The sequence below is a fragment of the Podarcis raffonei genome, chromosome 3, assembly GCF_027172205.1.
Source record: "Podarcis raffonei isolate rPodRaf1 chromosome 3, rPodRaf1.pri, whole genome shotgun sequence".
Taxonomy (NCBI): Eukaryota; Metazoa; Chordata; class Lepidosauria; order Squamata; family Lacertidae; genus Podarcis; species Podarcis raffonei.
Window position 1 is genome coordinate 64,973,627 of NC_070604.1, and position 26,746 is coordinate 65,000,372.

The window sequence follows — 26,746 nt, forward strand, 5'->3', positions numbered from 1 at the left end:
CCAGTGCAAGAGTGGAATGGACTTATGCTTAAACAAGATGACTTCACATTCCTCTCTTCTCCCCTGCAGCCCTCTGTGCACTCTCAAAATCTGCTTTGGGTGGTTAGGAAACCCTAACCAGATTCTGAGGTGCACATATAGAGCTCCAGCAGAGTTAAGAGGAAGGTGAAGTCCCATGGTGTGTTGGAATCCTCTCCTACAACATTAGATTCTGCCACTTTTATACTCTGCTCATAGGGGCTTCATTTATGGTTACTGAAGGGTCGAAACAGTTCAGATCTGCTTGTGAGGTTCATTAACTCAAGCAGAAGCACTAGGAACAAAGCAAATCCCCTCGGAACCAATCATTTCTTTTCTTTTGAATCATTTCACTCGTACAACAGGCATGGAAAATGTCACATATCTTAGGATTCTAAATGCGAACTGTGGCCAAGAGTCAAGTGGCATTGGTGAACTAGGTCCTAAATCCAGAGTATGCAGCATTCTAAGATAAAGAAAGAACAACTAATACTTTTATATCATTTCATACTGCTTTGTAAGTAAAAAAAAACAACTATCAGCAGTAACAAAATGCGAAACAATTTAGGAATAAATATGTAAAAACAATATAAATCAACATAAAAGCAAAGGCCATTTTACAAGATGCCACACCTTTTAAAGATTAGTACGATCAGGGTTTGCCTCTTTATCATTGTTATATGCTAGAAGGGATTTCTCAGCTGTCAGAAAAGATGGGATCTAAATTTAGAGAAAGACAAAGGGTTGAAATAAGTGGAAGGCTGAGACCTAGAAGAACCAGGATAGAGCATGAGCTGGAGACTGCCAGTGGGCTTTACATCTGAAATATGCAATAAGGACCAAAACGTAGCAAAGAAAACTATGGGTGAGACAGTAAAAAAGGTTGCATGACAAAAACATGCCAACGTATTAATGCAAAGTAATAACAGATAAAAATCAACTAAAATGGGTGCTCAAACTTAATAAAGGTCAAGGATATCAAATCAGCCATGGTCATTTCATGATGAAAGACTACTAAGGGCTGCCTTCAAATTGCTACTTCTTGAGCAGTTCTGAGGAGACAAAAATTATCAGGAGATAGCAGATTAACGTGGGTTCTCTTGATAATAAATGCTTGTTGCTTTTTAATTCTAACATTTCTATCAAGTAGACTGTGATAATAAACTGTCCTGTACTTCCCCCCTCATGAAACCTCATAAACCTATGCAAAAAAATCTGTTTTAATTTGATTTTATGTTTTTAACGAATGTATATTTGTTAGAATACAGCTGTTCTTGTGCAGGTGGTGGTTGTTTATAACTCATCCTTAAAAAAACCATAGGGCCAAGTTATGAATGTTATTGAATGATTTAGGTCGGTGAGAATTGCTGATATTTACAGTGCGCAGAGTAACTATTCAATACCCCTTTTATGTTTTTGATGTCTCTGAATATCAGAGGAGACTCAAAGTTGGTATACATCAGTGCAGTTCCCACTAAATTAAGAGAGAGTTCCTCTGTTTATTCAGTCTCTAAGCCTGATCTGAGGAAGAGGTAATTCATTTTCATAAGTAACCCTTTTGATCTTTTAACCTTATGGCTTACTATATACAGACCTGCAGGCAATGAAAGCTCCTGCTACAGTGGTCTTCAGAGTCAAGAGAAGTTCAGCTGATTCCTCTCAGCCAATACTACAAGGGCAGGAAGATTCTAAGATCAGAGGCGTCAAAAACATAGGAATTATTTCAACTCCAATAGTATGGCCTGTGAAGCAGAGGCCTCTTCATGCCAGTAAATCTGCATCAATTGAACAAAGTCCAGAGAGAAAAAATGCACCCAATTATTTTATCCCAACAACACCAGAGGTCACATCATCTGCTCCTGAGGAGCAGTCGATATCTCAAGTGAATATCTTGGGTCCTTTTACAGAACAAGTAAACATAGACGATAATTCTTCCTTGAAGTACTCCATCTTTAATAACGTTTCAGGGCATTCTAAAAGTTTGCTAATTGAGAGTAGTAACCAAAGAGAAATACCAACTATCCCTCTTGATCATATCAGGAACATGGTACTTCCTCTTCAACAGAGTGAAAGTGTTGACAGAGAGCCAATATGGACTTGGACACCTCAGTTAGAAGATCCCAAATCAGATTCTTTATTTCCTTCTCTGAGCAAGAGTATCTTTCATCAACCCACAGAGGATACTCAGTGGTTGTTATCAACAAATAGTTACACATTCTCTTCTGCTTATAAATATGCTTACAATTTCTTACAGTCTTTGAGTGAAGTTGCAACATACAATCAAGCTGTTTCTGATATTTCAGAAGAAATGCTTCCATCTCTTTCTGTCCAGTCTTCTTATACACACCGTATGCAATTATTTCAAGAAACAAAGGTAGACTTACTAGAAAAAAGGTCACTTGGAAATGTCTACCTGGAGCCCACAAAGAGAATTCTACAAGAGGATTCTATTAGAAATGGGTTTTATATTTTTGGTGAACTACAGCCTACAAAATTTAATTACATCAAAGACTATAATTCAGTACATTTTAAAAAACAAGTTTTTAAACAGAGTGCAAATCCCTCTGGCTCCTTACAAAACATGAAAGCCTGGTTTCCAGATGTTGTGCCCATAATTCAGCCAACAGAAGTTTTCCTGCCAGCAGAATACAGTACAGAATTGCAAAGTTTATCAGCTGTTTTACCAAAAAGAGACACACACTCAGAAATTCAACAGACTGTTTTTGTTTCATCGTTGTATCATGGAACTTTCAACACTGCTTCTTTAAAAGGTGGCTTATTTAGACCTCTAACTGAAGAGGAGGTGGTAGAGGCCTCTTCTCCAGAAGATGAATTTGAACTCCCAGATACATTTCTTGCTTATACCAACTCCATGTCTCTTTCCTTAATTTCCTTGGAAAATAAGCTTCCAGGATCTGGACACGTAGAAAACAGTGAACCTGATAAACCACATAATGACATGACTCTTCCCACAATTGATTCTAAACGGATGGATAAAATCAGTAAGTCCTGGAAGCCTGGTGACTTGAGTCGTCCAATACAATATGTAGATAATTGGATTTTGGGAAAAGATCCTCTAGTGCCTTCTGAGGACTCTACAGAAAGGTGGCAGCTCTTCTTCAGCCAGTCAGTTTCTTCCCTAACAGAAGGAGTGTTACTGCCTGCCACAGAAACAGATGACATCACCATGCAAACTACCCCTAATAATAGCACAGTGGACCATGGAACTGAACAAATAAACACTTCTGCTTCTGTGTCAGAAAAGAATAGAGAGAAGCATAGTTCAGTTGTTCCGATACTCTCGTCAAGGATTTCAGAAAGTATGGAAAGAACATTTCCACTGGAAACAAAAAGAGACCTTCCTCTTAACATAAGTGTGTCCATGAACGATGAATCTCCACTTTATTTTCCTTTGACTTCATTAGAAATACCTGTGATTCAGCCTTCCATGCATTTGCAAATAAGTACTTCTGATATGCTGTATGTAAAGTTGAAAAGTACTGCTGTATTAGCCACACAGCAAATTTTGGATAAAACACAAGCTGGCTATATAATAAATGCATTCCCTTATCATACTGATCTATTAAAACAAACTTTTATGCCTCCATGTACAGAAAGTGCCTGTACAGTTTCAGCACAGAGTCTAATAAATGTGCAGTTTGGTAGCCACTCAGCAGCACTGATGGTGTCAACACCTTTAATCTCACGAAGTCTTCTAAGTGACCTTGGTCAAAAGTCTCCTGATTTGGGCTATTCATGGAATGAAGTCCTAAACGTACAAACAAGCCCACTGAATGAAAGCTATATAACTGTCAATGAAAAACAACCTTTGGAAGATTCAGAAAACAACCATACCCCTTCGCTTCAGCTAGAAAATGTTGATATATTTGTTGGTGATGTGGATCATGAAAGTATTAAGCCTAATATAGAAGCTACCATTTCAGGAGAGGAATCAGTTTGGAAGATGCATCTCTTTAGCAAGCATACCTATAGTTCTGCAAACAAAGTATTGCCCTCCTTCAATCCTAGTAACAATTATGCTACTGATTTGTACATTTGGACAATTTCCAGATCTTTTGAAAGCTTCCTGGATTATGATAAAACAACCTACCATTCCTTTTTGGAACCAACAATTTCACTGGTAACAGATGTGATAGCAGAGTCACCTCCATTTCTTGAATCCATTATTCATTTTAATGAAAGTACCTTAAACAGCACAAATGTAACAATTGGAATGACACTCCTTCATAATTTGCAAACCCAAGGCTCGGTGGAAAAGGTGACTCAAGAATTTTTTTTGTCCAATGTGACATCTAAAGCAAACCAAAGTATTGTAGCCCACACAACACTGAATCCTAGCACCAGCTCTCCCAAATCTTTGTTGTCTTGTTTTTTATGCAACATCTTCATTGACCGGGACTGCCCATGTGGACCTGAGGTCAAGCACAGTATGTCAAAGTGTGAAAGTAGATGTAGAAAACAATCACCCATCTGTTAGATTTTGTAGAAGTTGATTTAGAATAACTAAGACTAGACTAGACTCCACACATAGTATTGTAAGCCTTTAACAGCGTGATCCTATACATGTCTACTCAGAAGTAACTCCCATTGAATTCGGTGGGTAATACTTCCAGGTAAATGTGTATAGGAATAGAGGCTAAGTGAACTTGATTAGGAGTGCATTTACACCATGTTAAAAAAGATTAGTAATGATAATATAGATCTTTAGTATGTAACTCTAATCACTATCATCCCATCTACTAACTACAAAAACTTTGAGGAGACTATTATGACAATCATATATATTTGATTCACCTATTCTGCCCATGCACATTTTGGTTTGTTTCTCTGTGTATACTTGTGCATACAGGCATATATTTTATAAAGAAAATACAGTTTGATCAAATGTGGGGCTGCATGTGAGGCTTTTAAGTTCCACCCACCCAGCCTTTCTTCACTAGGATTGCCACATCCAGGGATACACAGAGCTAATTTTTGTATCTTTCTCCCTCTCTCCTTGATTGGGGGAGAGGAGAGAGAGAGAGTGGAGAATCTATGGATGCTGCTACACAAACACAGCTCTGGTCTGAGCTCCTGAAAACATTTCTGGTTTTATTTTTGTTTACCACCAGAACATTGTTGAATGTATTCAGCAAGGTAAATCAAACCCTAGCAATTATACATAAATACAGTTATATTAAATTGCTTAGATTGCCCCTTGATATTTTACAATAGTTAGAATATCTACAAAAGAAAATAAACATAATTTCAAATAATAAAATTGTATCTTAAGAATCCTTTTGATTTTGTCATTTTATAGTCTCCTGAGAGATGCTAGAGTCTTCTATACTAACCTCAATGAAACATGTTTTCACTCACCATGTGATACATCTTAAACAATTTAGTTCTACTTTATAGATGGTTTATTATAGCTTTTCTATTAAGTATGATATAATTAATCATGTATTTCTGTATCTCCACCTAACCTAATTGCAGAAGTGTTTTTCACTGAAGCAGAAGTGTGATTTTCGTAGAAATTGGTTCATACATCACTGAGGGCTCATATAAGTGTCCAAAGATATGATGTGACAGAAGACCATCAGTAGTGTTTGGTTCAGCAAATGCTATTAATCCAGTCCAGTGTGATAGTGATCCATACATTGGGGGTGGGGCGTGGGATCACAAGCACTGTCATACTCATTGTGGGGAACCTGTACATCCCATGGGTTTTCCTTCAGTTGTAGCTTCACTCACAGGTTCTAGGCTGTTCAATCACTATTATGCAACATTATACACTCCCATTCTAATAAATATGTTTAGGCTTTTTCAGTTGGTTTTTAGACCCTTTCATATTATTGCTTTAGTGGGAATGGGGACCTTGTAGTCCCTCGGATGTTTTAGGCCTCCATTGCACAATAGTCAGGTTTGATGGCAATTGTGGGCCACAGATTTCCCATTTAGCTTAGGCAGAGAGATAGTGATTGGCCCAAAATTGCCTAATGAGATTCATGGCTTAGTCAGGATTTGAACCCTAGTCTCCCAGGTCCTGGGCTGACACTAACCACAATTCCACATTGGTTGTTGTCACTTTTGCCATGAAGGATCAAATTTATCTCTGTCTTGAAAGTAAACAGACTGCCACAGCTGCACTGTGTATTTTATGTTACTAGATTGGTATCTTCAAGTACCGTATTTTTCGCACCATAGGGCGCACCGGACCATAGGGCGCACCCAGTTTTTTTGGGGGGAAATAAAGGGGGAAAATTATTTCCCCCCCAGGCGCGGGGCTGGGGCGGGGGAAGCTTCCCCCGACCCCAGCCCCCAAACAGGCAGCTCTCTGCAAGCCGTGGGAGCGCTCCCACAGCTTGCGGAGAGGTCCGCGAAGCCTGGGCGCGCTGATCTCAGCGCGCGCAGGCTTCGGCATGCAGGCAAGTCTCCGCAAGCAGCGGGACCGCTCCCGCTGCTTGCGGAGAGATCCGCGAAGTCTGGGCGCGCTGATCTCAGCGCGCGCAGGCTTCGGCATGCAGGCAAATCTCCGCAAGCAGCGGGACCGCTCCCGCTGCTTGCGGAGAGATCCGTGAAGCCTGGGCGCGCTGAGCTCAGCGCGCGCAGGCTTCGGCATGCAGGCAAGTCTCCGCAAGCAGCGGGACCGCTCCCGCTGTTTGCGGAGAGGTCCGCGAAGCCTGGGCGCGCTGATCTCAGCGCGCGCAGGCTTCGGCATGCAGGCAAGTCTCCGCAAGCAGCGGGACCGCTCCCGCTGCTTGCGGAGAGATCCGCGAAGCCTGGGCGCGCTGATCTCAGCGCGCGCAGGCTTCGGCATGCAGGCAAGTCTCCGCAAGCAGCGGGACCGCTCCCGCTGCTTGCGGAGAGATCCGCGAAGCCTGGGCGCGCTGATCTCAGCGCGCGCAGGCTTCGGCATGCAGGCAAGTCTCCGCAAGCAGCGGGACCGCTCCCGCTGTTTGCGGAGAGGTCCGCGAAGCCTGGGCGCGCTGAGCTCAGCGCGCGCAGGCTTCGGCATGCAGGCAAGTCTCCGCAAGCAGCGGGACCGCTCCCGCTGCTTGCGGAGAGATCCGCGAAGCCTGGGCACGCTGATCTCAGCGCGCGCAGGCTTCGGCATGCAGGCAAGTCTCCGCAAGCAGCGGGACCGCTCCCGCTGCTTGCGGAGAGATCCGCGAAGCCTGGGCGCGCTGAGCTCAGCGCGCGCAGGCTTCGGCATGCTGGCAACTCTCCGCAAGCAGCGGGACCGCTCCCGCTGTTTGCGGAGAGGTCCGCGAAGCCTGGGCGCGCTGATCTCAGCGCGCGCAGGCTTCGGCATGCAGGCAAGTCTCCGCAAGCAGCGGGAGCGCTCCCGCTGCTTGCGGAGAGATCCGCGAAGCCTGGGCGCGCTGAGCTCAGCGCGCGCAGGCTTCGGCATGCTGGCAACTCTCCGCAAGCAGCGGGACCGCTCCCGCTGTTTGCGGAGAGGTCCGCGAAGCCTGGGCGCGCTGAGCTCAGCGCGCGCAGGCCTGAGCATGCAGGCAACTCTCCGCAAGCAGCGGGAGCCCAGCGCTGGGCTCCCACTGCTTGCAGAGAGGTGTGCGAAGCCTGGAGAGCGTGAGGGGTCGGTGCGCACCGACCCCTCTCACTCTCCAGGCTTCAGCGAAAGCCTGCATTCGCACCATAGGACGCACACACATTTTCCCTTCATTTTTGGAGGGGAAAAAGTGCGTCCTATGGTGCGAAAAATACGGTATATTATGTTTTGAGTCACTGACTCCCCTTATCTGGCATAGAGCAATAGGCCCTATTATGCAAAACAAGATAAATTTTTGCTTCAGGGATGTAAATATTTATAATAGATCATAAAAACAGCCAAAGGAGGAGTTTGCAATTTGAGTGATCATATTTTAAATTCTGATTTATTTATGTTTTACTATTGATGCAATAGCCCAATATTTGTAAAACATTATCTTTATTAGTATAATGAAAAGATAATTTAATCATCAACATATTTAATACTTAAGGTAATTGCTAAATACTAGTTAACTGTTACCACAAAACATAAAAATAGTAGTTAATAGAACTGTTAATTATAGCAATGTTATATAAGCTTTCTGTTAGCCTGAATGATGCAAAGTTTTTCTCCTTGGCTTTTATTATGAAAAGCCAGAGTAAATCTATAGTTGCAGGCAAATTTGACCTATTAGAAAACAAAATTTAGGTTTAAAAGTTGGTTGGGCTACGTGGCAGCAGTCTACTATTTCAAGCATTACCAGCATCAAGATTTAATGGCATAGTTGGCAATGTGTTTTGATTGGTTATTTTATCATTGCTCCAATTCTATCTGGTGATACTGGGTTGCAGTCTTTGCACATCTAAGCTTCATCTGCTCACGATGAAAATAATCGAAACTTGGATATAGTCTGACTAAGCTATGGGTTGCATCCAGTGAAGATGTCTTGTTCGTGCAAGGACTTGCATTTGTGTGATAGAATTTCCCCCATCTCTTCCTGTGCTCACTTTCCATCTCCCCAATATGCCCCAGAGGATATGGGGAAAACCCTTAGAACAGATCAGGGGTGGGGAGAATTCTGTTGTATAAGTGGAAATCCTTTGACAAACTGGACAAGTTCATTGGATACCACCCTATATATTTCAATACATTTTCAAACAGGTTTTTGCAGGCTGCTATAAAACATGTATCATGGTTCTAACTTTTACAATGTTTTTGTAATATATAGGGGGACTGTTCTACAGAATTGCCATTACTGTCTATACTTCCAACCTTGAATCAGAGTCAAGTGTTCAGAATGCAGTTGCAGAATGGGTAAGTTAGGCTTTTCTATAAACTTCTTCCTCTGCTCATTATTATTCAAATTCAATTTAACAAATACACAATTCAAAACAATGCACATGTTAGAACTTAGAAACTTATTCTCCAAGGCATGCTGTAATGTTGGGATGTTTCCGGAATCCAGTACCCATAAACCCCAGCCAAAAGTGGACATTGCTCAGAGATTATGGTAGTTGCAGTCTGGCAGCATTTAGAGGGCAACAGGTTAGCCTCCCACTGTTATGGCTGGGGTGCAAACAGTTCTCTGTTGCAAAGCAAGCCCTAACAGCTGTGATGTAAACAGTTGTTTTCATATTTTGTATCTGCTTATTTTGTATTGTTGGACTGAGAACGAATATAGAACCTAATTGACTGCCTCATATTGAAGCAGAATGGAAGGATTAAAACCATCAAATGCAAGTTCCATTAAAGAATTATATGTGGAGAATCACTACAATGCCTTCCCAGTTGGTCTGTTCATGGGCACTCTGACTGCATCCTTGGTTAACTTGACCAAAGCAACTGCATTTGTAGGATAACAGCTTCCATAAAGTTTGTCCAAAAGTGGGGATGACAACATACTTCTGTGACTTTCACTATTCTGTAAAATCTGAGATCTCTCCTTTTCTCTAACCTAGATTCAGTATTTTATGGCTATAGTGAGGGTACAGACAGGATAAAGTTTTGTACACTAGTCTCTACGTGCAGAGTCCTTTATATGCCTGTGATTTCCTCATTGTTGTCTTGCTGTATTTGTTGAGCATGGATCTCTGCCTTATTTTTCCAGAATTTTTAAAGATGGTATTTTTGCTATTACTGACCCATTGCTCAAGACAAAAATGTGGTGTTCACTCTGAAGGTTCACACAAGGTCACACATACAAAATTGGCACAAAATTGCTTTTATCATACAACACTGTAATGCTAAAGTGAAGGCAAAGCAAGATGTACATTTCTGCCATATAGTACATGTCTTTCAACCTTTATGATGTTGTCCTTTTGTTTTCCAGCTAAATCGCACCTTTCAGAATTGGAATTACACTGTATATGTGGTCAATATAAGGTAAATGCTTGCTACGAGTGAAACAAAAGACAAGTTACCATTCTCTTGGGTAAGGTTATTTCCCCTCAAACTCAACATTTGTGTCTCTTGTTTTTGTAGCGTTCAGCTGAGTACTGTGAAAGAAGGAGTAAGGGAAAAGAGAAGCACAAATGATCAAAGGTAAAATTACGTTGATGGGCTCCAAAATAATTCAGATAATCTTGTTAATTTCATCAGGTGCTGAAATAATTGTTTAGAATGTGACGGACAATTTACACTTACCTGGGTAGCAGTGTGAGAGGTATTTTCCATACTGCCCATGATCAGAGGCATTATGCTGGAAACTACAGGAGGGGAGAGTGTTGTCCCCCCACTCCCCAGGTCCTGGTTGCAAGCTTCGCATGGGCATCTGGTTGGACATTCTGAGGGCAGGATGCTGGGCTAGAGGGGCCACTGGCCTGGTCCAGCAAAGCTGTTCTTTTTTTCAAGCTGCTCTGTGTTTGATACAAGGAAATTCAGTGAATGGGGCCAGTTGTATGGGTCCTGTTTGAGAAGGTTAGAAAGCAGCATTCAGATGGTATAGAAGCATACATTTGGTCCCATCATTGTGGTTCCTGTATTCAGTGGCCTACACACCCACCCACCCACCCACAAAGCAGCAGTAGTAGCAGCATGGAAATTCACACTCTATTCTATGGTCCCACACCAGTGGAGAATGTCCCATCAAAATGGATGGGACAAATTATGTAGAACCATATTGATTTCAATTGACATTCTGCAGGAAGGGCAATAGGAAAGACCCATGTGTCTCACGAAGTTGTGATATTCACATGTGCTGCTCCCAGCACCATGGGATTACACAATGAGAGAAGTTCAGTGGGTGGCATTTCATCTGAAGGGGCAAGTTGGTCATAGACCAAGGTGAGAAGAGGCCATTTGTGAAGCAGTTCCCACACTTCTGACAGAATAATGCAAACTGAATCTATACCTTTGCTTAATTTGTAAAATTAAAGTGCCTTCAACCTTTCTACTTTTTGTTGCTGCTGCTCAATTCTCTTGCGCTTCACAGCTACCTTCAAAAAAGCCCTATTCATTCATCCTCTCAGTAAGAAAACCTATATAATTAGAAACTGAACTCTTCAAACACAGGGATAGTGAAAGAAGTGACATGAAAAATTATATCCTCAGGAAGAGTAAAGGAAAATGCAATATAGAAATACTTGGTCATCTTACATCACTTAGTAATCTGCACCAAAGTGATCCAAAGTACATACTGCTCACTATGTATGAGCCAATGACAGATGCATGTTTGCCCAGTCCCAAAGTCCATGTCTTTATCAGCACCTGGTGCAGCCTAAAAATATGTCTGGACAGCAGGAGTGTGACAACACAAATTTTAGTTAATTATTAACTGAACAAGATGGTGACATTTAGCTGGTTTTTATTGTAATGTGTAATGTTTAATTTTCCTATTTCAGTATTTCTCTGTTTCCCAATTCAAGGGTCCAGCTAGAGAGCAGAGTTGAAATGAAGATTAATATGATGATGAGGGCATTTGTTTCTGGTACAGTGGTATCTCTGGTTACGAACTTAATTCGTTTCGGAGGTGCGTTCCTTAGCTAATGGGGCCTCCTGCTGCGCCGCACCACCGGAGCGCAATTTCTGTTTTCATCCTGAGGTAAAGTTCTTAACCCGAGGTACTACATCTGGGTTAGCGGAGTCTGTAACCCGAAGTGTTTGTAACCTGAGGTGTTTGTAACCCAAGGTACCACTGTAGTTTCTTTGACTCCACACTTTCACACACAAGTATCATTTGCATGTGTATTGGTTTAATTCATTGATGCCATGCCCTTTTTGACATCACAGTAATGCCACACATTTCTGTTCCTGCTGCTGCTGCTTTTCCCTGAAAGATCCTACAGATCCTAGGTGTAGCCATATGACCAAGATTGGGTCACATGGGTAAGAAATACATCTTCCTAAGGACTCCTCTGTTTCCCTGTGTAGATTCCCCATTTTATTTTGCAAACAGCTTTGCAGTCTTTCGACTTGGTTGTTACTTATCAGCTCAATAAACATGTGCTTGCTTCAATTACCCTACTTGATTATAATATTTTAGGCCCATGGTCTATGTTTAATCTTACTACAGTGAATAGATGTTCTTACTACTGATTAACCAGCAACCCACTCATATAAAAGCACCAGTCATATTTAACAAACTGTTGAAGAACAATTTCCTAAAACTGCATATTTTACAAGAAAATACTTTTTAGAATTGTTTTAACTGTGAGCTGCTCTGAAAGTCTGGATTAATAGAGTGGGGTATAAATATCTGTAATAAGGAAATACATTCATAAATAAATAAATAAACTTCATTCCTAAGAGTAAAAGGTAAAGGTACCCCTGCCCGTACGGGCCAGTCGTGTCCGACTCTAGGGTTGCGTGCTCATCTCGCTCTAGAGGCCGTGAGCCGGGGCCATCCGAAGACACTTCCGGGCCAGCGTGACGAAGCTGCAGCTGGCGAGCCAGCACCAGCGCAGCACACGGAAACGCCGTTTACCTTCCCGTTATAAAGCGGTCCCTATTTATCTACTTGCACTTAAGAGTGCTTTCGAACTGCTAGGAGGCAGGAGCTGGGACCGAACAACGGGAGCTCACCCCGCCGTGGGGATTCAAACCACCGACCATACGACTGGCAAGTCCTAGGCACTGAGGTTTTACCCACAGCGCCACATTCATAAATAAACTTCATTCCTAAGAGTAGGTATCCTTGACTCATAGATATGATGTTGATAACAACAATGAATGTCAAAGTATTCAACTAAGAGTATTGGAAGAGATTAGGAATCTGTGAACCTCCTGTGAATCTCCTGATAAGATCTTCCAGTGGAAGCCCATACAAGGGATTCTGCTAGTGCAGATGGGCTTTCCCCCCTCCTCCTCCTCCTCCTCCTCCACCACCACCCCCTCAGATTGACTGGGGGGGGCACTTGGGAGAACACATGAAACTTTGCAGAGGGGAAGCAGAGGTGATAGCCTTGGATCAAGCAACCAGAAATGCTTGTGCTAACAGAGCAATATATTTAGTGCTACATTGAAGTCCTTCCTTAGTTTCACTTACAACTCATCCAGGCTTCCTTTTGTGCTGTCCAGGCACAGGTCCAGGCTTTAAAGCTTCTTGTTCAAGCGGGTTTTCTGCGGATTGCCATTTGCTCCAATTCAGAGGTAAAACACAAGTTTTATTGGGAAAAGGACAAAACAAAACCCTCTCGGACATGGCTTAAAAAATCTGGATGAGCCCCTCACTCCTACTGAAATCAGTGCTACTTCTATTAAGTCATGACTAATTTATCACATTGATTTCAATGGAAGCACAATGAAACTAAATAGAAAAATTGCCCCTCTACTCTTCTCTCATCAGGAGCAAATGATGAGCAGATATCTGTTTACAGAAATGTAGGATTCAAGCCTTGGTATTTTGTGTGACCTGCAGCTGAGCATTTTTTTTAGGTGAGAAAGTATCAGTCTGAGTGCCAGGCATTCCCTATCTTTGCTTCAATTAAAAAAGAACTCAGTGCAATGCAAAACATATAAAACTGAGGTGTGAAGTTGACTTTTCTGCTAACCATAGTTAAGTTTCATCAGTTTGTCCACTTCAAATGACATGGTAAACTGTGGTTAAACCTAAAACAGAAATAAATGCTTCCAAACTCTTCCTTGCAACCACACCAGGGGGAATGTGCTGTCCCAATTCTTGCCTAGGATCATTCTCCAAATGCTAAACTGTGCTTTAGTATTATGTCTGACCAGCTCAACTGAACAAAATTCCCAAGGAAGTTTACTGGTTCCACTGCTGTTTTCTTTTTGGCACACAATGGAAATTTGCTGCTTTCAGCAGTCTGTTTAAGGTTTTTTTTAATGCTGTTCTTTGGATGTTGACTGTTATGTTTGTTGTGAATCTTACTGTGTTTTTAGTTTGATTGTATACAGTTAATTTGGGATGTGCTGGTTTTTGAAGTTTGTGTTATTTTGAACGCCACCTTATGTACACTCTTTTTTAAGAAAAGTTGGCTAGAAATTTGACTCCTACCATTTATCCCCTTCCTATAAATAATCCTTTTTGGCATTTCATTTTCTTCCCTGAGGTAAGTTTTTTTTTTTTGGCAAGACTTTAAATTCCTATTTTCCAGGAGAGTAGGTGAAATCCTAGGAATGAAGGTAGGAATTGCAAAAACGGCAGCATTTCTAACAGGACAAACTGTAATGTTGTTGAGTCCATGGAGGAGTTTCTTCATTATTTTTGGTGAATGATAGAATGCAGATACTATGATTAAGCTCTTCTTCCATATTTAAGATGACCTGTTGCCAGTTTTATTCTGATTCAGCAACTGGACAATTTTCTTTGCAGTTTTGATGTCCGGGCTCTTCTGGTTTACAATTCTTCCAGCAATGTAAGTTTAGAAAAGCATATGATAGAGAAGAAACTCAAAAGCAGCAATGAGACTATGGGAAATGGCTTGAAACTTGATAAAGTGGATGTTAATCCAATTGGTAAGTACAAAAGCTTCACCTTTGTGGTTCTCTGTGTTTTGGTTGCCTAATAAAAATTATTATTATTCCAACATATTTCTATTCACTGTGTAAGAAGTTTGCTTTTTAAAACATGAAAAACATTTTGAAAGTGCTGTTTCAGATTATGCTTTTATAAAAAATGTGTTTAAAGTAGTGAACTGTGATCAAACATATTAGGTCATAGTATTAATAGCACCATTGAACCAAAACTGCTGAGTCATTAAAAAACTTCTTTAGCCTGAGGAAAGACTATATATATATATATATATATATATATTATTTTTTGCATTGCTAAGATGTTTTTAACCATATATACTTTCTTAAGAGAGAGAAAATGAACAAATACTTCATATTTTGTGTTTTATTGTATTACACTTGGCATTCCATATAATTCAGATTGTAATACAATATAAGAAATAAATGCAGCAATAAAAATAAAAGTAAAAATCAAGGTGAATATTTAATGTGGGCATGCCACAGGCCACCTGAATGAGGTTCACAACCATTAGAAGCCCACAGACCACAATTTCTGTAACCTTGATGGAGATATTTATGAATTTTGGATTATGGGTGAATCCAGTTCAAAAGTTGGTCACATATGTGTGTCTGAGATAGTGAAAGATACAGGAAATTGAATGCAGATTTCCAAAAAATAGCAAGGAGAGACAAGAAAGCCTTCTTAAACGAGCAATGCAAAGAAATAGAGGAAAACAACAGAATGGGAAGAACCAGAGATCTGTTCAAGAAAATCGGAGATATGAAAGGAACATTTCGTACAAAGATTACCATAATAAAGGACAAAAGTAGTAAGGACCTAACAGAAGCAGAAGACATCAAGAAGAGGTGGCAAGAATACACAGAGGAATTATACCAGAAAGATATGGATGGCTCGTACACCCCAGGTAGTGTGGTTGCTGAGCCAGACATCCTGGAGAGTGAAGTCAAATGGGCCTTAGAAAGCACTGCAAATAACAAGGCCAGTGGAAGTGATGGTATTCCAGCTGAAGTATTTAAAATTTTAAAAGATGATGCTGTTAAGGTACTACACTCAATATGCCAGCAAGTTTGGAAAACTCAGCAGTGGCCAGAGGATTGGAGGAGATCAGTCTACATCCCAATCCCAAAGAAGGGCAGTGCCAAAGAATGCTCCAACTACCGCACAATTGCACTCATTTCACACGCTAGCAAGGTTATGCTTAAAATTCTACAAGGAAGGCTCAAACAGTATGTGGACCGAGAACTCCCAGAAGTGCAAGCTGGATTTAGAAGAGGCAGAGGAACCAGAGACCAAATTGCAAACATGCGCTGGATTATGGAGAAAGCTAGACAGTTCCAGAAAGACATCTACTTCTGCTTCATTGACTATGCAAAAGCCTTTGACTGTGTCGACCACAGCAAACTATGGCAAGTTCTTAAAGAAATGGGAGTGCCTGATCACCTCATCTGTCTTCTGAGAAATCTCTATGTGGGACAAGAAGCTACAGTTAGAACTGGATATGGAACAACTGATTGGTTCAAAATTGGAAAAGGAGTACAACAAGGCTGTATATTGTCTCCCTGCTTATTTAACTTATATGCAGAATTCATCATGCGAAAGGCTGGGCTGGATGAATCCGAAGCCGGAATTAAGATAGCAGGAAGAAATATCAACAACCTCAGATATGCAGATGACACAACCTTGATGGCAGAAAGTGAGGAGGAATTAAAGAACCTTTTATTGAGGGTGAAAGAGGAGAGCGCAAAATATGGTCTGAAGCTCAACATCAAAAAAACGAAGATCATGGCCACTGGTCCCATCACCTGGCAAATAGAAGGGGAAGAAATGGAGGCAGTAAGAGATTTTACTTTCTTGGGCTCCATGATCACTGCAGATGGTGACAGCAGTCACGAAATTAAAAGACGCCTGCTTCTTGGGAGAAAAGCAATGACAAACCTAGACAGCATCCTAAAAAGTAGAGACATCACCTTGCCAACAAAAGTCCGTATAGTAAAATCTATGGTTTTCCCAGTAGTGATGTATGGAAGTGAGAGCTGGACCATAAAGAAGGCTGATTGCTGAAGAATTGATGCTTTTGAATTATGGTGCTGGAGGAGACACTTGAGAGTCCCATGGACTGCAAGAAGATCAAACCTATCCATTCTTAAGGAAATCAGCCCTGAGTGCTCACTGGAAGGACAGATCGTGAAGCTGAGGCTCCAATACTTTGGTCACCTCATGAGAAGAGAAGACTCCCTGGAAAAGACCCTGATGTTGGGAAAGATGGAGGGCACAAGGAGAAGGGGACAACAGAGGATGAGATGGTTGGATGGTGTTCTCGAAGCTACCAGCATGAGTTTGTCCAAACTGCGGGAGGCAGTGGAGGACAGAAGTGCCTGGCGTGCTCTGGTCCATGGGGTCACGAGGAGTCGGATACGACTAAACGACTAAACAACAACAACACGTGTGTCTAGGCATTTCTCCCTTGATTTTGAAGGGTAAATACTGCAGGATTTTAGGCTTATCTGTATATGCACAGATAAGCATGTGCATGTGTACATCATGGGCATACATCATGGGGTGGTAACAGTGAACTTGAGAAGGATTGGAATGAGCAATCTCAGGACTTCACTGTATATTCAGTTGATGCAGTTCGCCATCCTTCTGAATAGGGCCTTTGTTAATTCATGAATAGCTGTGCACAACTGAGTTATACAGTCTGTCAGTCACCAGTTATTTACCTCTAAATTCATGCAGTCCAAGCATTACATTTTGAATATTGTAAAGTACCAATTCAGGAATAAGGAAACTGAAAATTATTTGAAGAACTTCAATATTGATTTAGAAAATCCAGATGAATGATTTATCAGCTTATAAATTAGCTTTAAATGGGAGAATTCTGTTGTACAGTTACTTATTTTTCAAGCTCTTTGTTTTATATCACTCGCCAATGTGAAAAGTGTGGAGCTTATATTCTGCAATATCTGTAAACACAGGTGTCTGTCACAATTGCTGATTCAGGTAGCTTTTTATAGGATAAAAATGGCAGTATAAAAAAATCAGAATGTTTCAAATGACCCTAATTTAAGACAGAGTGAGTGAGTGATTTTGTTGTTCTGCATCATTGTTTTCGTTCCATTTTGTAGAAAAATGCGAGAGGGAAGAATACCCGCTAAATTACTTGTGGACAGAAACCAGACCAACAGTGACTGACTTCACACCATGCCAAGGCAGCTCTACTCAGAATGCATCAAGAACATGGTAAGAGCTCAAAAATTGCACAGTGAGTAGTGGTGAAAGAAAGATGTAGTGATTTAGAATACAGTTGTACAAGCTATAAATGATGGACTGCATAAACATTACCATGGAAGAAAGCAGGGACAAAACATGGGTAGTACTTTTAAGGTCCATCATAGATATATATTTTACCTGCATCCTGTATATGACCCAGTACTGTACATTTTTGCACCATTGATTTTATGTAATTCTTATGAACAGGTTTTCTAAAATACATTGACTTACAGTTTATGAGATTGTACACTGGTCGAGAACTGCTGTTCCCTGGGCTGGATGCAGCCTGTAGGCATCCCAATCTGGCCCACAGTCTCACCTCCTCCGTAATTAGGCTTTTCAAGGCTAAACAGCACAGGGAGGCATTTTCAGAGAGGGAAGATTAATCTTACCCATGCACTTTAACCTGCCACCCCCAATGGAAATCCCGCATGCATGTTTGAGGTTTGAAAACACATACCTTGAAGTCAATAATAGACTATTTTCAAGCTTAATTCATACTCATGTAGACTACAGCTGGGGAGAGAAGAGTTAAATTTCTCCTTTCCATGTGCTATCACACACACACACACACACACACTTTGATAATCTCCCTGCATGGCAATTGGACTTTAAAACAGCCTCCTGTTGGGTCTAATCTAAGGCTGTTGGGGGGAGGGAAGGAAAGAGGGGTTGGTCTTTGTGAAGAATGTGACTGGGGGTAGGGAGGGTTACTAGTTTCTTTCCCAACTGTACTGTACATGAATATTCCCACCCCCAGCATTTAGGCTTAAAAAAGTTGAACTGTTTATATCAAGCCCAATTGTGAGGAGGCATCTATATATGAGCATGTATGGATGGATTTAAATATGTATGTACTGTCCACGTGTGAACTTTGTGTGTGCTTTATGCATGCACGTAGTTCTGCAAATATGTTTGGACTGCGCTTGTATGCGTACCAGCTCTGACCCATCCATTTTGCTGCCACCCCCATTGGCATGCAGCCCCTGAAAGTCTTGCCACCAGGGAGTATGTCCTTCATCTTGAAAACCGTTCCCTACCCTATGGTAGAATAAATAAAGCTATTCTGTTGGAGTTAAAATTAATGCTTAACAAACCCATTTCATTAGAGCTTATATTCTTGGCTAATATAACAATTCCCAGCTCCAGAAATATGCCTTTAATTTTCATGAGCTGAGTTCATACCAATCTAATGTTTCAGAGTAATCCTTAATAATAATATTATCATCAGGTTTATTCCCCAAACTGGGCCCAACATTTTGAACAGCAACATACTGAACATCATTTGCTTGAAGTTTTCCCAAAGTGCTGAAAAGAATCACAGAAGATAAAGGATTGAGCTAATGTTCCTTGATTGCTATTTCCTTGAAGCACAAAGTAGTATGTGAAGTGGTATGAAACAGGAGCAATGAAGTGAGCGTGCACAGGAACTGGGCACATCCAGTTTTTGAATAGCAGAACTAGAAGATGCTAGAATAGAGCTTTCCAAACTGTGTGTCGTGACACGTTAGTGTGTCAGCTGTAGTGTGTAGGTGTGTCACGCAAATGCTCCCCACGCTCCTCCCAGGGCTGGAAAGGGGTTAGTTTAACCTCCGGGTTTGCTAGTAAAACTGAATTACTGTGTCACAAAATGATGCAAGTCTAAAAAATGTGTCACCAACATGAAATGTTTGGAAAGCTCTGTGCTAGAAGTTTAGAAAATACAACCTCTGTGTCCTATTGTTCCAAACAATGTTGTTACTATGATCATGCTTGTTTTATTTTTATTTTTAGCTTTCTAAATCTAGGTAATTACACATCATATTGGGGTGCTCCTGACCTTAGAAACTGCACAGGCAAGTGTTTTGGTTTTCATTATATGATAAATTTAATTTTGAAGCTTTATTATAGACCTTGGTTACTAGACTCTCTGGCTTTTTGAAGTACTTTGCTGAAGAAGTATGAGTGCTTTCCTAAAGTCTAAGGCAGGGGTGGGGGAACCTTTCTTGAACAAGGGTCACATTCCTTCTTGATCAACCTCTGGGAGGTGCTTGCCAGTGTTGGGTGGGACCACTCCACACTGTCTCACACACATACAGCATAAACAAACTCACACGCACACCTAGATGCACAGCACTGACATATACATGCATACACACATTTAGCACATATACAAATACTCCCCTATGCCAGGAAATAGGCTTGAAAAAAGCATTTTAGTCCCCCCCCCATAAATGGAAGTCTGCTTTCAAGATAGGTTATGTGTGTGAGGGGGAGGTGTTTTCAGTGGGTGATCACAGTTCATGCAGAAGGTGCTCTAATCCCCCCCCCAAAAAAAATACCACCCCCATGTTGCAATTAAGCTTGGGAGAAGGCTTGAGACAAATTTTCAAGCCCTAAGACCTGCATGGAGGTGAGATGAGGGTGGGATACTGCAGGCCTGAATCAGTCCATGAGCCACCAATTCCCCTCCCTTGGTCTAAGTCAGGCATGGGCAAACTTGGCCCTTGGGACTACAACTCCCATCATCCCTAGCTTACAGGACCAGTGGTCAGGGATGATGGGAACTGTAGTCCCAAAACAGCTGGAGGGCCAAGTTTGCCCATGTCTGGTCTAAGTCCATAATTCAGCACAGTTATGTGGCTTAAGTTAAATGTTTCCCGTGGTTTTAAAGGTAAAGGTACCCCTGCCCATACGGGCCAGTCTTGACATACTCTAGGGTTGTGTGCTCATCTCACTCTAGAGGCCGGGAGCCAGCACTGTCCGCAGACACTTCCGGGTCACGTGGCCAGCGTGACGAAGCTGCTCTGGCGAACCGGCACCAGAGCAGCACACGGAACGCCGTTTACCTTCCCGCTATAAAGCGGTACCTATTTATCTACTTGCACTTTAAGGGTGCTTTCGAACTGCTAGGTGGGCAGGAGCTGGGACCGAATGACGGGAGCTCACCCCGCCGCGGGGATTCGAACTGCCGACCATGCGATTGGCAAGTCCTAGGTGCTGAGGTTTTACCCACAGCGCCACCCGCATCCCTCCCCGTGGCTTTAGTCACACTTAATTTCAACATAATCACCTACAGCTCCAGATTCACAACCTAGATCTGGATTAATACACAATGCAAATCACTTTCTTTATGTCATATTCTCTTGTAGTCAGGTACAGAATGATTTACTTTACATTTCAGTTGAGTTCCCCCCATCCCCCGGGACTGTTTTTTATTAAGATTTTGTTTTGTGTGTGCTTTTCAGATAATGCAGCTGATATAGCCAATCAGCTTCTGAATCTGACAGGAGAAGGGCAGCAGTTGACTTCAGACAAAGTCAATGATGTCATCCAGAAGCTAAAAAAAATTGTGAATGATGAAGAAATCAATGAATCCCTGGGTTCTACTGTGGTCACAATATTTTCTAATATCCTGACCAGTTCTGATAGTGTTTTGGCAGCATCGTCTTCTGAGTAAGTGTTCCTTGAAAGAACAGAAAAAGAGTGGCTTATAAGAACATTTATTTGCAATATATCCCCCCCCCCAAGGATATTTGTCTTTCATAAATTCATAGTGCACAAGGGACACATACTGTATTCGGTGTGCTCATTCATTTCGATTTTTAAAAGTGACTTTCCCAAGTGAAGTGAATAAAGAACTAAAACCAAATTTCAGACATACTAGCATTGGGATTCATGGGCTTGACAGTAAATCCATTATTTTGATGTTAAAAAAGCATTTGCTGGAAATGTAGCAGTTAAAAGAAACAGAAGTAATAAGAAAGACAATGTGATGTGACATTGTACTAATATTGATAAATTCTCAGGTCATAGATACAAACACAAAGGTGCTCCATTTAAACTGATTTAAATTGCTATAACTCATTAGCTAAAGCTATATCCCTGTTTAGGGAAGTTTTTAATGACTGATGTTTTAATGTATTTTTAATCTCCTGCTGGAAGCCGCCCAGAGTGGCTGGGAAACCCAGCCAGATGGGTGGGGTATAAATAAAAAAATATTTATTTATTTATTTCTATATCCACTAAATAGAAACGTAGGCAAAATGAACAGATGTGACCAGGAGCCCAGTGGGAATCATAATGCAGGTAGAGAGGTGATTGCTTTCAGGAGCAGTCATGATCAGGTTACTTGGGCAACAGTAGTACATAGGGGCCCAAATGTCTCACAGGAGTTGATCAGTCTTTATTGTGTAACTACTTAGATTATTAATAAATTCCAGCATCATTACAAATGATTAAAACATCTGTAACAAAATTGTACTCAAATTAAAGACAAGAAACTAAAAGAATGCACATAAACCTTTTACCCCAGGTTTTTAAAAAGGAGGGAAGTTGTTGAAAAGGAGAAAAGGAGACAGCATTGCTTCTTTGCCTGACATTGAAGGGACAGTACAAATCTGGAGCTGTGTAGCTTTGAACCCTCTTCACTCCACATCTGAAATGCAGGTGTTGAGAGACTGGTCCAAGGTGACTTCCCTAGGGTGAACCTGGGTTGTGGCTATTGGGATAGCCTATGTTTCAGGGTTTTATTGGCATTTTGAAAAATGAATGGCAGGACAAGATTTACTTCCTAGTGGACCTGCTTGAACTGCAAAGACAAAAATCTTTCCTTGAGGCAGTCATGTTGTTTTTATTCTAATTGTTGTAATGATTAAAAATGATGATGATGTTCTGCTTGATTTTAGAGCTATAAAGACAATTGATGCCTTAGCACTGAAGATTCAGTTTGCAGGGCCTTCCATGAGCATCTCAACACGGAACTTGGCACTTGGTGTTTCATCTTTGAATTCAACTTCATTCAATGGCTCCTCTTTCAGTGTTGGCCCCCAAAACAATGCTTCAGACTTTCAGGTACAGGACACATATTCAAACGTGTGCATAGATAGATAGATAGATAGATAGATAGATAGATAGATAGATAGATATACACCCACCCACCCACCCACCCACACACACACATACATACAGATATACATACAACCAAACTTACCTTTAATGAATTTGCATTGGCAAAAACTCCACTGACTACACTGAATGCCTTATATTGAGATTGTGAATGTAAAGCTTTTAGGCGGTGCCCTGCTTGCCAGATTTTTCCTCCTAACTCATACGACCCTGGACTGCTACTGTGGGCTTTCAACAGCACTTTAATTCAAGGTGCTGGAGTTCAATAAAGCCATAACTTTATTGAAGAAAGTGAATATAGAAAGCATCCAATTCAACTTAATCCATCAAAATTTAACTTCCCAGTCTAGGCTATCTTAACTGGGGTCTGTTATGGATAAGTCTCCTTGTCAATCTTGGCCTTGTTCAGTGTTGAAAAAATGCTCTAATTTTGTTTTCCAGATTGGTTTTGACAAAAGTCAAGATAATTCCCTGGCTTCAGTTGCTTTACCTCCAAGCTTACTAACCCAGTTAAGTCCAGAAGAACTTGAAGCTGTATCCAGAGCTCAGTTTACTTTTTTCAATAAAAATGGACTCTTCCAGGTAATCATGAACATTAATGACTTCATTTACATAAAATCAAAAGAGCCATTTAAGAATACCATGAAACACGTTGCCGTTTATCTTGTGTGATGCCAGTGAGATATTATTGATGTTATCAGGCATTATATGAACACATTAAAAGTGGGATTGCTTTCATTTGACATTCATGGAGACACTGGGAACTTTGAAAAACACAAAACAGGGATCACAGTTGTGTGAACAGAGCCCTCCAAGCTTATAGTTGTTAAGCACAAGGATTCTTTCAAGGACAAACTAAATGTTGTCTTAATTGTGCGACTGCAGTTATATGTAAGTTCTCAATAATATAAATCACATCTGCAAATGGTTCTGGGCAACTGCAGGAGGTCCCCTTCCCCCTTTTCTCTCCCTCCAGCAGAGGTCCAAACAAAAAACACCCTGCAGCCTCTGTTTAGTAACTTAAATCCCATTGGTTTATATAGGTCTCCTGAAAGTTAGGGTTGCCATCCGAAATTTCCCAGACATAGCCAGAATACTGCAGTGTCTGGGAGGAAATGGCTGAAATGTCCAGGAAAATCCAGACGTATGGTAACCTATGTCGGAAGCTTAGATTTTGGCAAATTTCCTTTTAAAAAGCTCAAAAACTTGAAGGGTTTTTTGTGTGGTTCTTAGTTTGGTATTTTGGAAATTTTGCCAAAAACGCTCAACAACCTTTTGAGATACAGGAACCCTACTGTAAGCATTACTTCTAAAAATGAAATGCTTTTAAAAAAACCCACCTATATGTAAATTGCATTTATCTATGCAATTAGGATCACATGTAGTTTGTGCCTGAGACCATATAATGAATATGAAGTTGAGCATACATGATCTGCTTTATGCCATATAGTGATATAATGTCTGAATAGAGCTTATGGGTTGCATCCAACATAGACCCACTGAAATCAATGGAATTAAGCTGGCTATGCCAATTGATTCTAGTGAGTCTATTCAGAGTATGATATGGTTGCATTCAGCCCTACGTATCCACTGGGAATAAAAATAATAATAACTGGTCCTGGGTTATAATGATATGATTTTCAATACACCTCTGATGCTACTAAATTCAATTAAACTATGGCAATTTGAGGGACAGAGTGTTCTTAAAATAAGTGATTTGAAAGGTTCTCTTGCCTTAAAAATGCAGATAAGAATTGCTGAGTTTTAGTAAAGTCTCAGCAAAAACGTCTTTTACATTGCAATGAAGCTCAGCTCAAGAAAGAAGCTTTGTTTTTCAATGAGCAGCTTGTTTCCTATAAATCATTTCAAATGACCTTTGCCTCCAGTGCATCCGCAGCAGAACTCTGCAGCATTGTGTTGGAATATATTATTGTGCTTTTTATTGGCACTGAGGCTAGCCAGGCAAATCACTATGACCCACTATGCCTTCCTAAATATTCCCAACAATATCTATAGAGTCTCTGCATTTTAAAAAATTCTTTCTAATGACAGCAAAGAAAGTTATGGTGAACAGGAAAATCAGGGTCCTATAACTGTTGGGGAAAATGTTTTTATGTCATAGTAACATATAATTAATTTCGGCTGCAATCTTCCCTCCTCCCTTTTACATTCTTTTTTATTTTATAATAGGGAAATAAACTATGACAGCTTCAGGGATAGCATATTTTTCTCTTTGATTTGGGGGCATGTCGGGAGACTGAGAAAGCTATGTATTCTTTGTATCTATGCTTTCTGCCAGCACACTCTCAGGGTTGTGGGGGGGAGGGGACATTTGACAGCAAATCTCTATCTCTGATTTCTCTCCTCACCCTCAGAGACTGATATCTGATGCTTTCTATGGCCCCTTAAATGCCCTCCTAGGGATCATAGTAAATCTATACCTAGGGTCTTTGGGCGCCATGACACTCTCAGACACAGCTCTTTGAGCATGTTACAGTTCCTTGCCCTCCTAATTTTCCCATTTTTAAAATATTGTGGTGGGTTGGAAGTGTTTTGTATGGTAGCCTGCTTTCTTTGTGTTTTATGAGGGGTTTGTGTGTTTGGGGGTGGTTCTGATGAGCATTACCAGTTTTTCTGGAGGTTTTTTTCCCTGGTGCTCACAACAGTTTCTTTGATTTTCAAATGTGTCCCTAAGACCAAAAAATGGTTGGGTATTCCTTCTCTAACTATAGTTTAGCACTACATGCATGAGCAGCAGCAGCCTCAAGATCATATACACTTTCCTTTCTTCCTGAGGCAGATCCATGCATCCCCTTCCACTTTTAATCCACCTAGTGTTCCCTGTTTAGTCCTCACTTGAAAGAACTCTGGTTAATTTCACATATGGATTGCCCAACTATTGCGGACCGATCCTTGGTTTATGACCTGTTAACAAACCATAGTTTAAACTAATGAACATAATGGGAGACCGAAGTTAGTTTAATAGTAGAGGTGAGTAATTGCTAGCTCCCTTTGGCTACATCAGAATACAAGAAAGGGGATCCAGCTTTCTGCTGGATGGTGCTAAATTATGACTTAGTACTGCATGTGGAATAGGACAGTTGGTCATCATTCTATTTGTTCAAGGTAAATATTTGCTATTATTTTGCTTGGTGAAGGTAGGAGGACTTTCAGGGAAGAAGGAGAACAACAGGAAAATGTGAACAGTGCTTTTCAAATATTTATATAGAAGTCTCAAACATTTGAGAAAAATAGTTCCAAAGTACATAGTGAGCTGGCACATCCCTATAAAACACTTGTTTCTTCTACATATTTCCAGATGACATGAAATGGACCGATTTCACATTAACAATGGCACAAGTCTACCCATCTTGTTAGCATACTCAAATGGTGACTGGTGAAGAGTTATTAATGTTCTAGATGTTATAGGTAGATTCTTAATCTTTCTGGATAGGATGAGCCTCGTCCACAGGAAAAACGCCCCCTTTTTTGTTTCGGAGGGCAAAAGATGTGTGAAGCCAAATGGCTCTTGGAATGGATTGTACCGTATAATAACTTTGGTGAGATTTTTCAGACCACTAAACAGATGTGCATTCAGCACGCAGAGCCCATATCTTAGAAGTGTGTATAGCAGCACTATGAACATGATTCCTGACATTCAGGAAGCCATATGTGCAGTCATCCAGGTTAGCAATAGTCTGTATTGGTTAATTTTTTATGTACACCACTTCGACATGCTAATGAATAAGCAGCATCTAAATAACATACATAAATAAACAAAACTACATTTTCATATCCTAGTTACATAAGGCAATTTAATATTTTCTTAATAAAGTACTGCACAGAAACCACAAAAAACCTTCCCACCTGTATCTGTTGTTCTTTTGAGTGGATCTTATGTGCCACCTGTCTTCCTTGCCATAGAGTCCTAAAATTATGATGCTTATCTAAACTTCCTTGGAGGCCGTGAAGAAATAATTCATTCCCCTTAACATTATGCTAGACATCATCTCTCGTCTATGTAGATGAGATATATTGTATTTATCCCTCCAGTACAAGTGGGTAAAAAATACTTATTGAAGTCCGCATTCAGTTGATGAATGGAGTTTTCTACTTGTTGTTGACTAATAGAAGTCTGGGTTTTCAGT

The 26,746-nt window shown here is 40.9% G+C and overlaps 1 protein-coding gene across 4 annotated transcripts in view; it reads left to right on the forward strand.

Moving 5' to 3' along the window:
- ADGRG6 (adhesion G protein-coupled receptor G6) overlaps positions 1-26,746 on the forward strand; it is a 103,999-nt gene that overhangs the window by 47,571 nt on the left and 29,682 nt on the right. For 2 of the 4 annotated variants that reach the window (XM_053382066.1, XM_053382067.1), the window contains 9 exons: positions 8,739-8,824; positions 9,840-9,892; positions 9,992-10,051; positions 14,280-14,422; positions 17,567-17,681; positions 19,485-19,546; positions 20,939-21,146; positions 22,379-22,544; positions 23,040-23,180. In XM_053382066.1, the coding sequence (XP_053238041.1) occupies positions 8,739-8,824; positions 9,840-9,892; positions 9,992-10,051; positions 14,280-14,422; positions 17,567-17,681; positions 19,485-19,546; positions 20,939-21,146; positions 22,379-22,544; positions 23,040-23,180 (1,034 nt within the window). Of the gene's footprint in view, positions 1-705; positions 4,467-8,738; positions 8,825-9,839; positions 9,893-9,991; positions 10,052-14,279; positions 14,423-17,566; positions 17,682-19,484; positions 19,547-20,938; positions 21,147-22,378; positions 22,545-23,039; positions 23,181-26,746 lie in introns of those variants that run through there. The other 2 variants (XM_053382064.1, XM_053382063.1) reach the window with 2 other exon arrangements.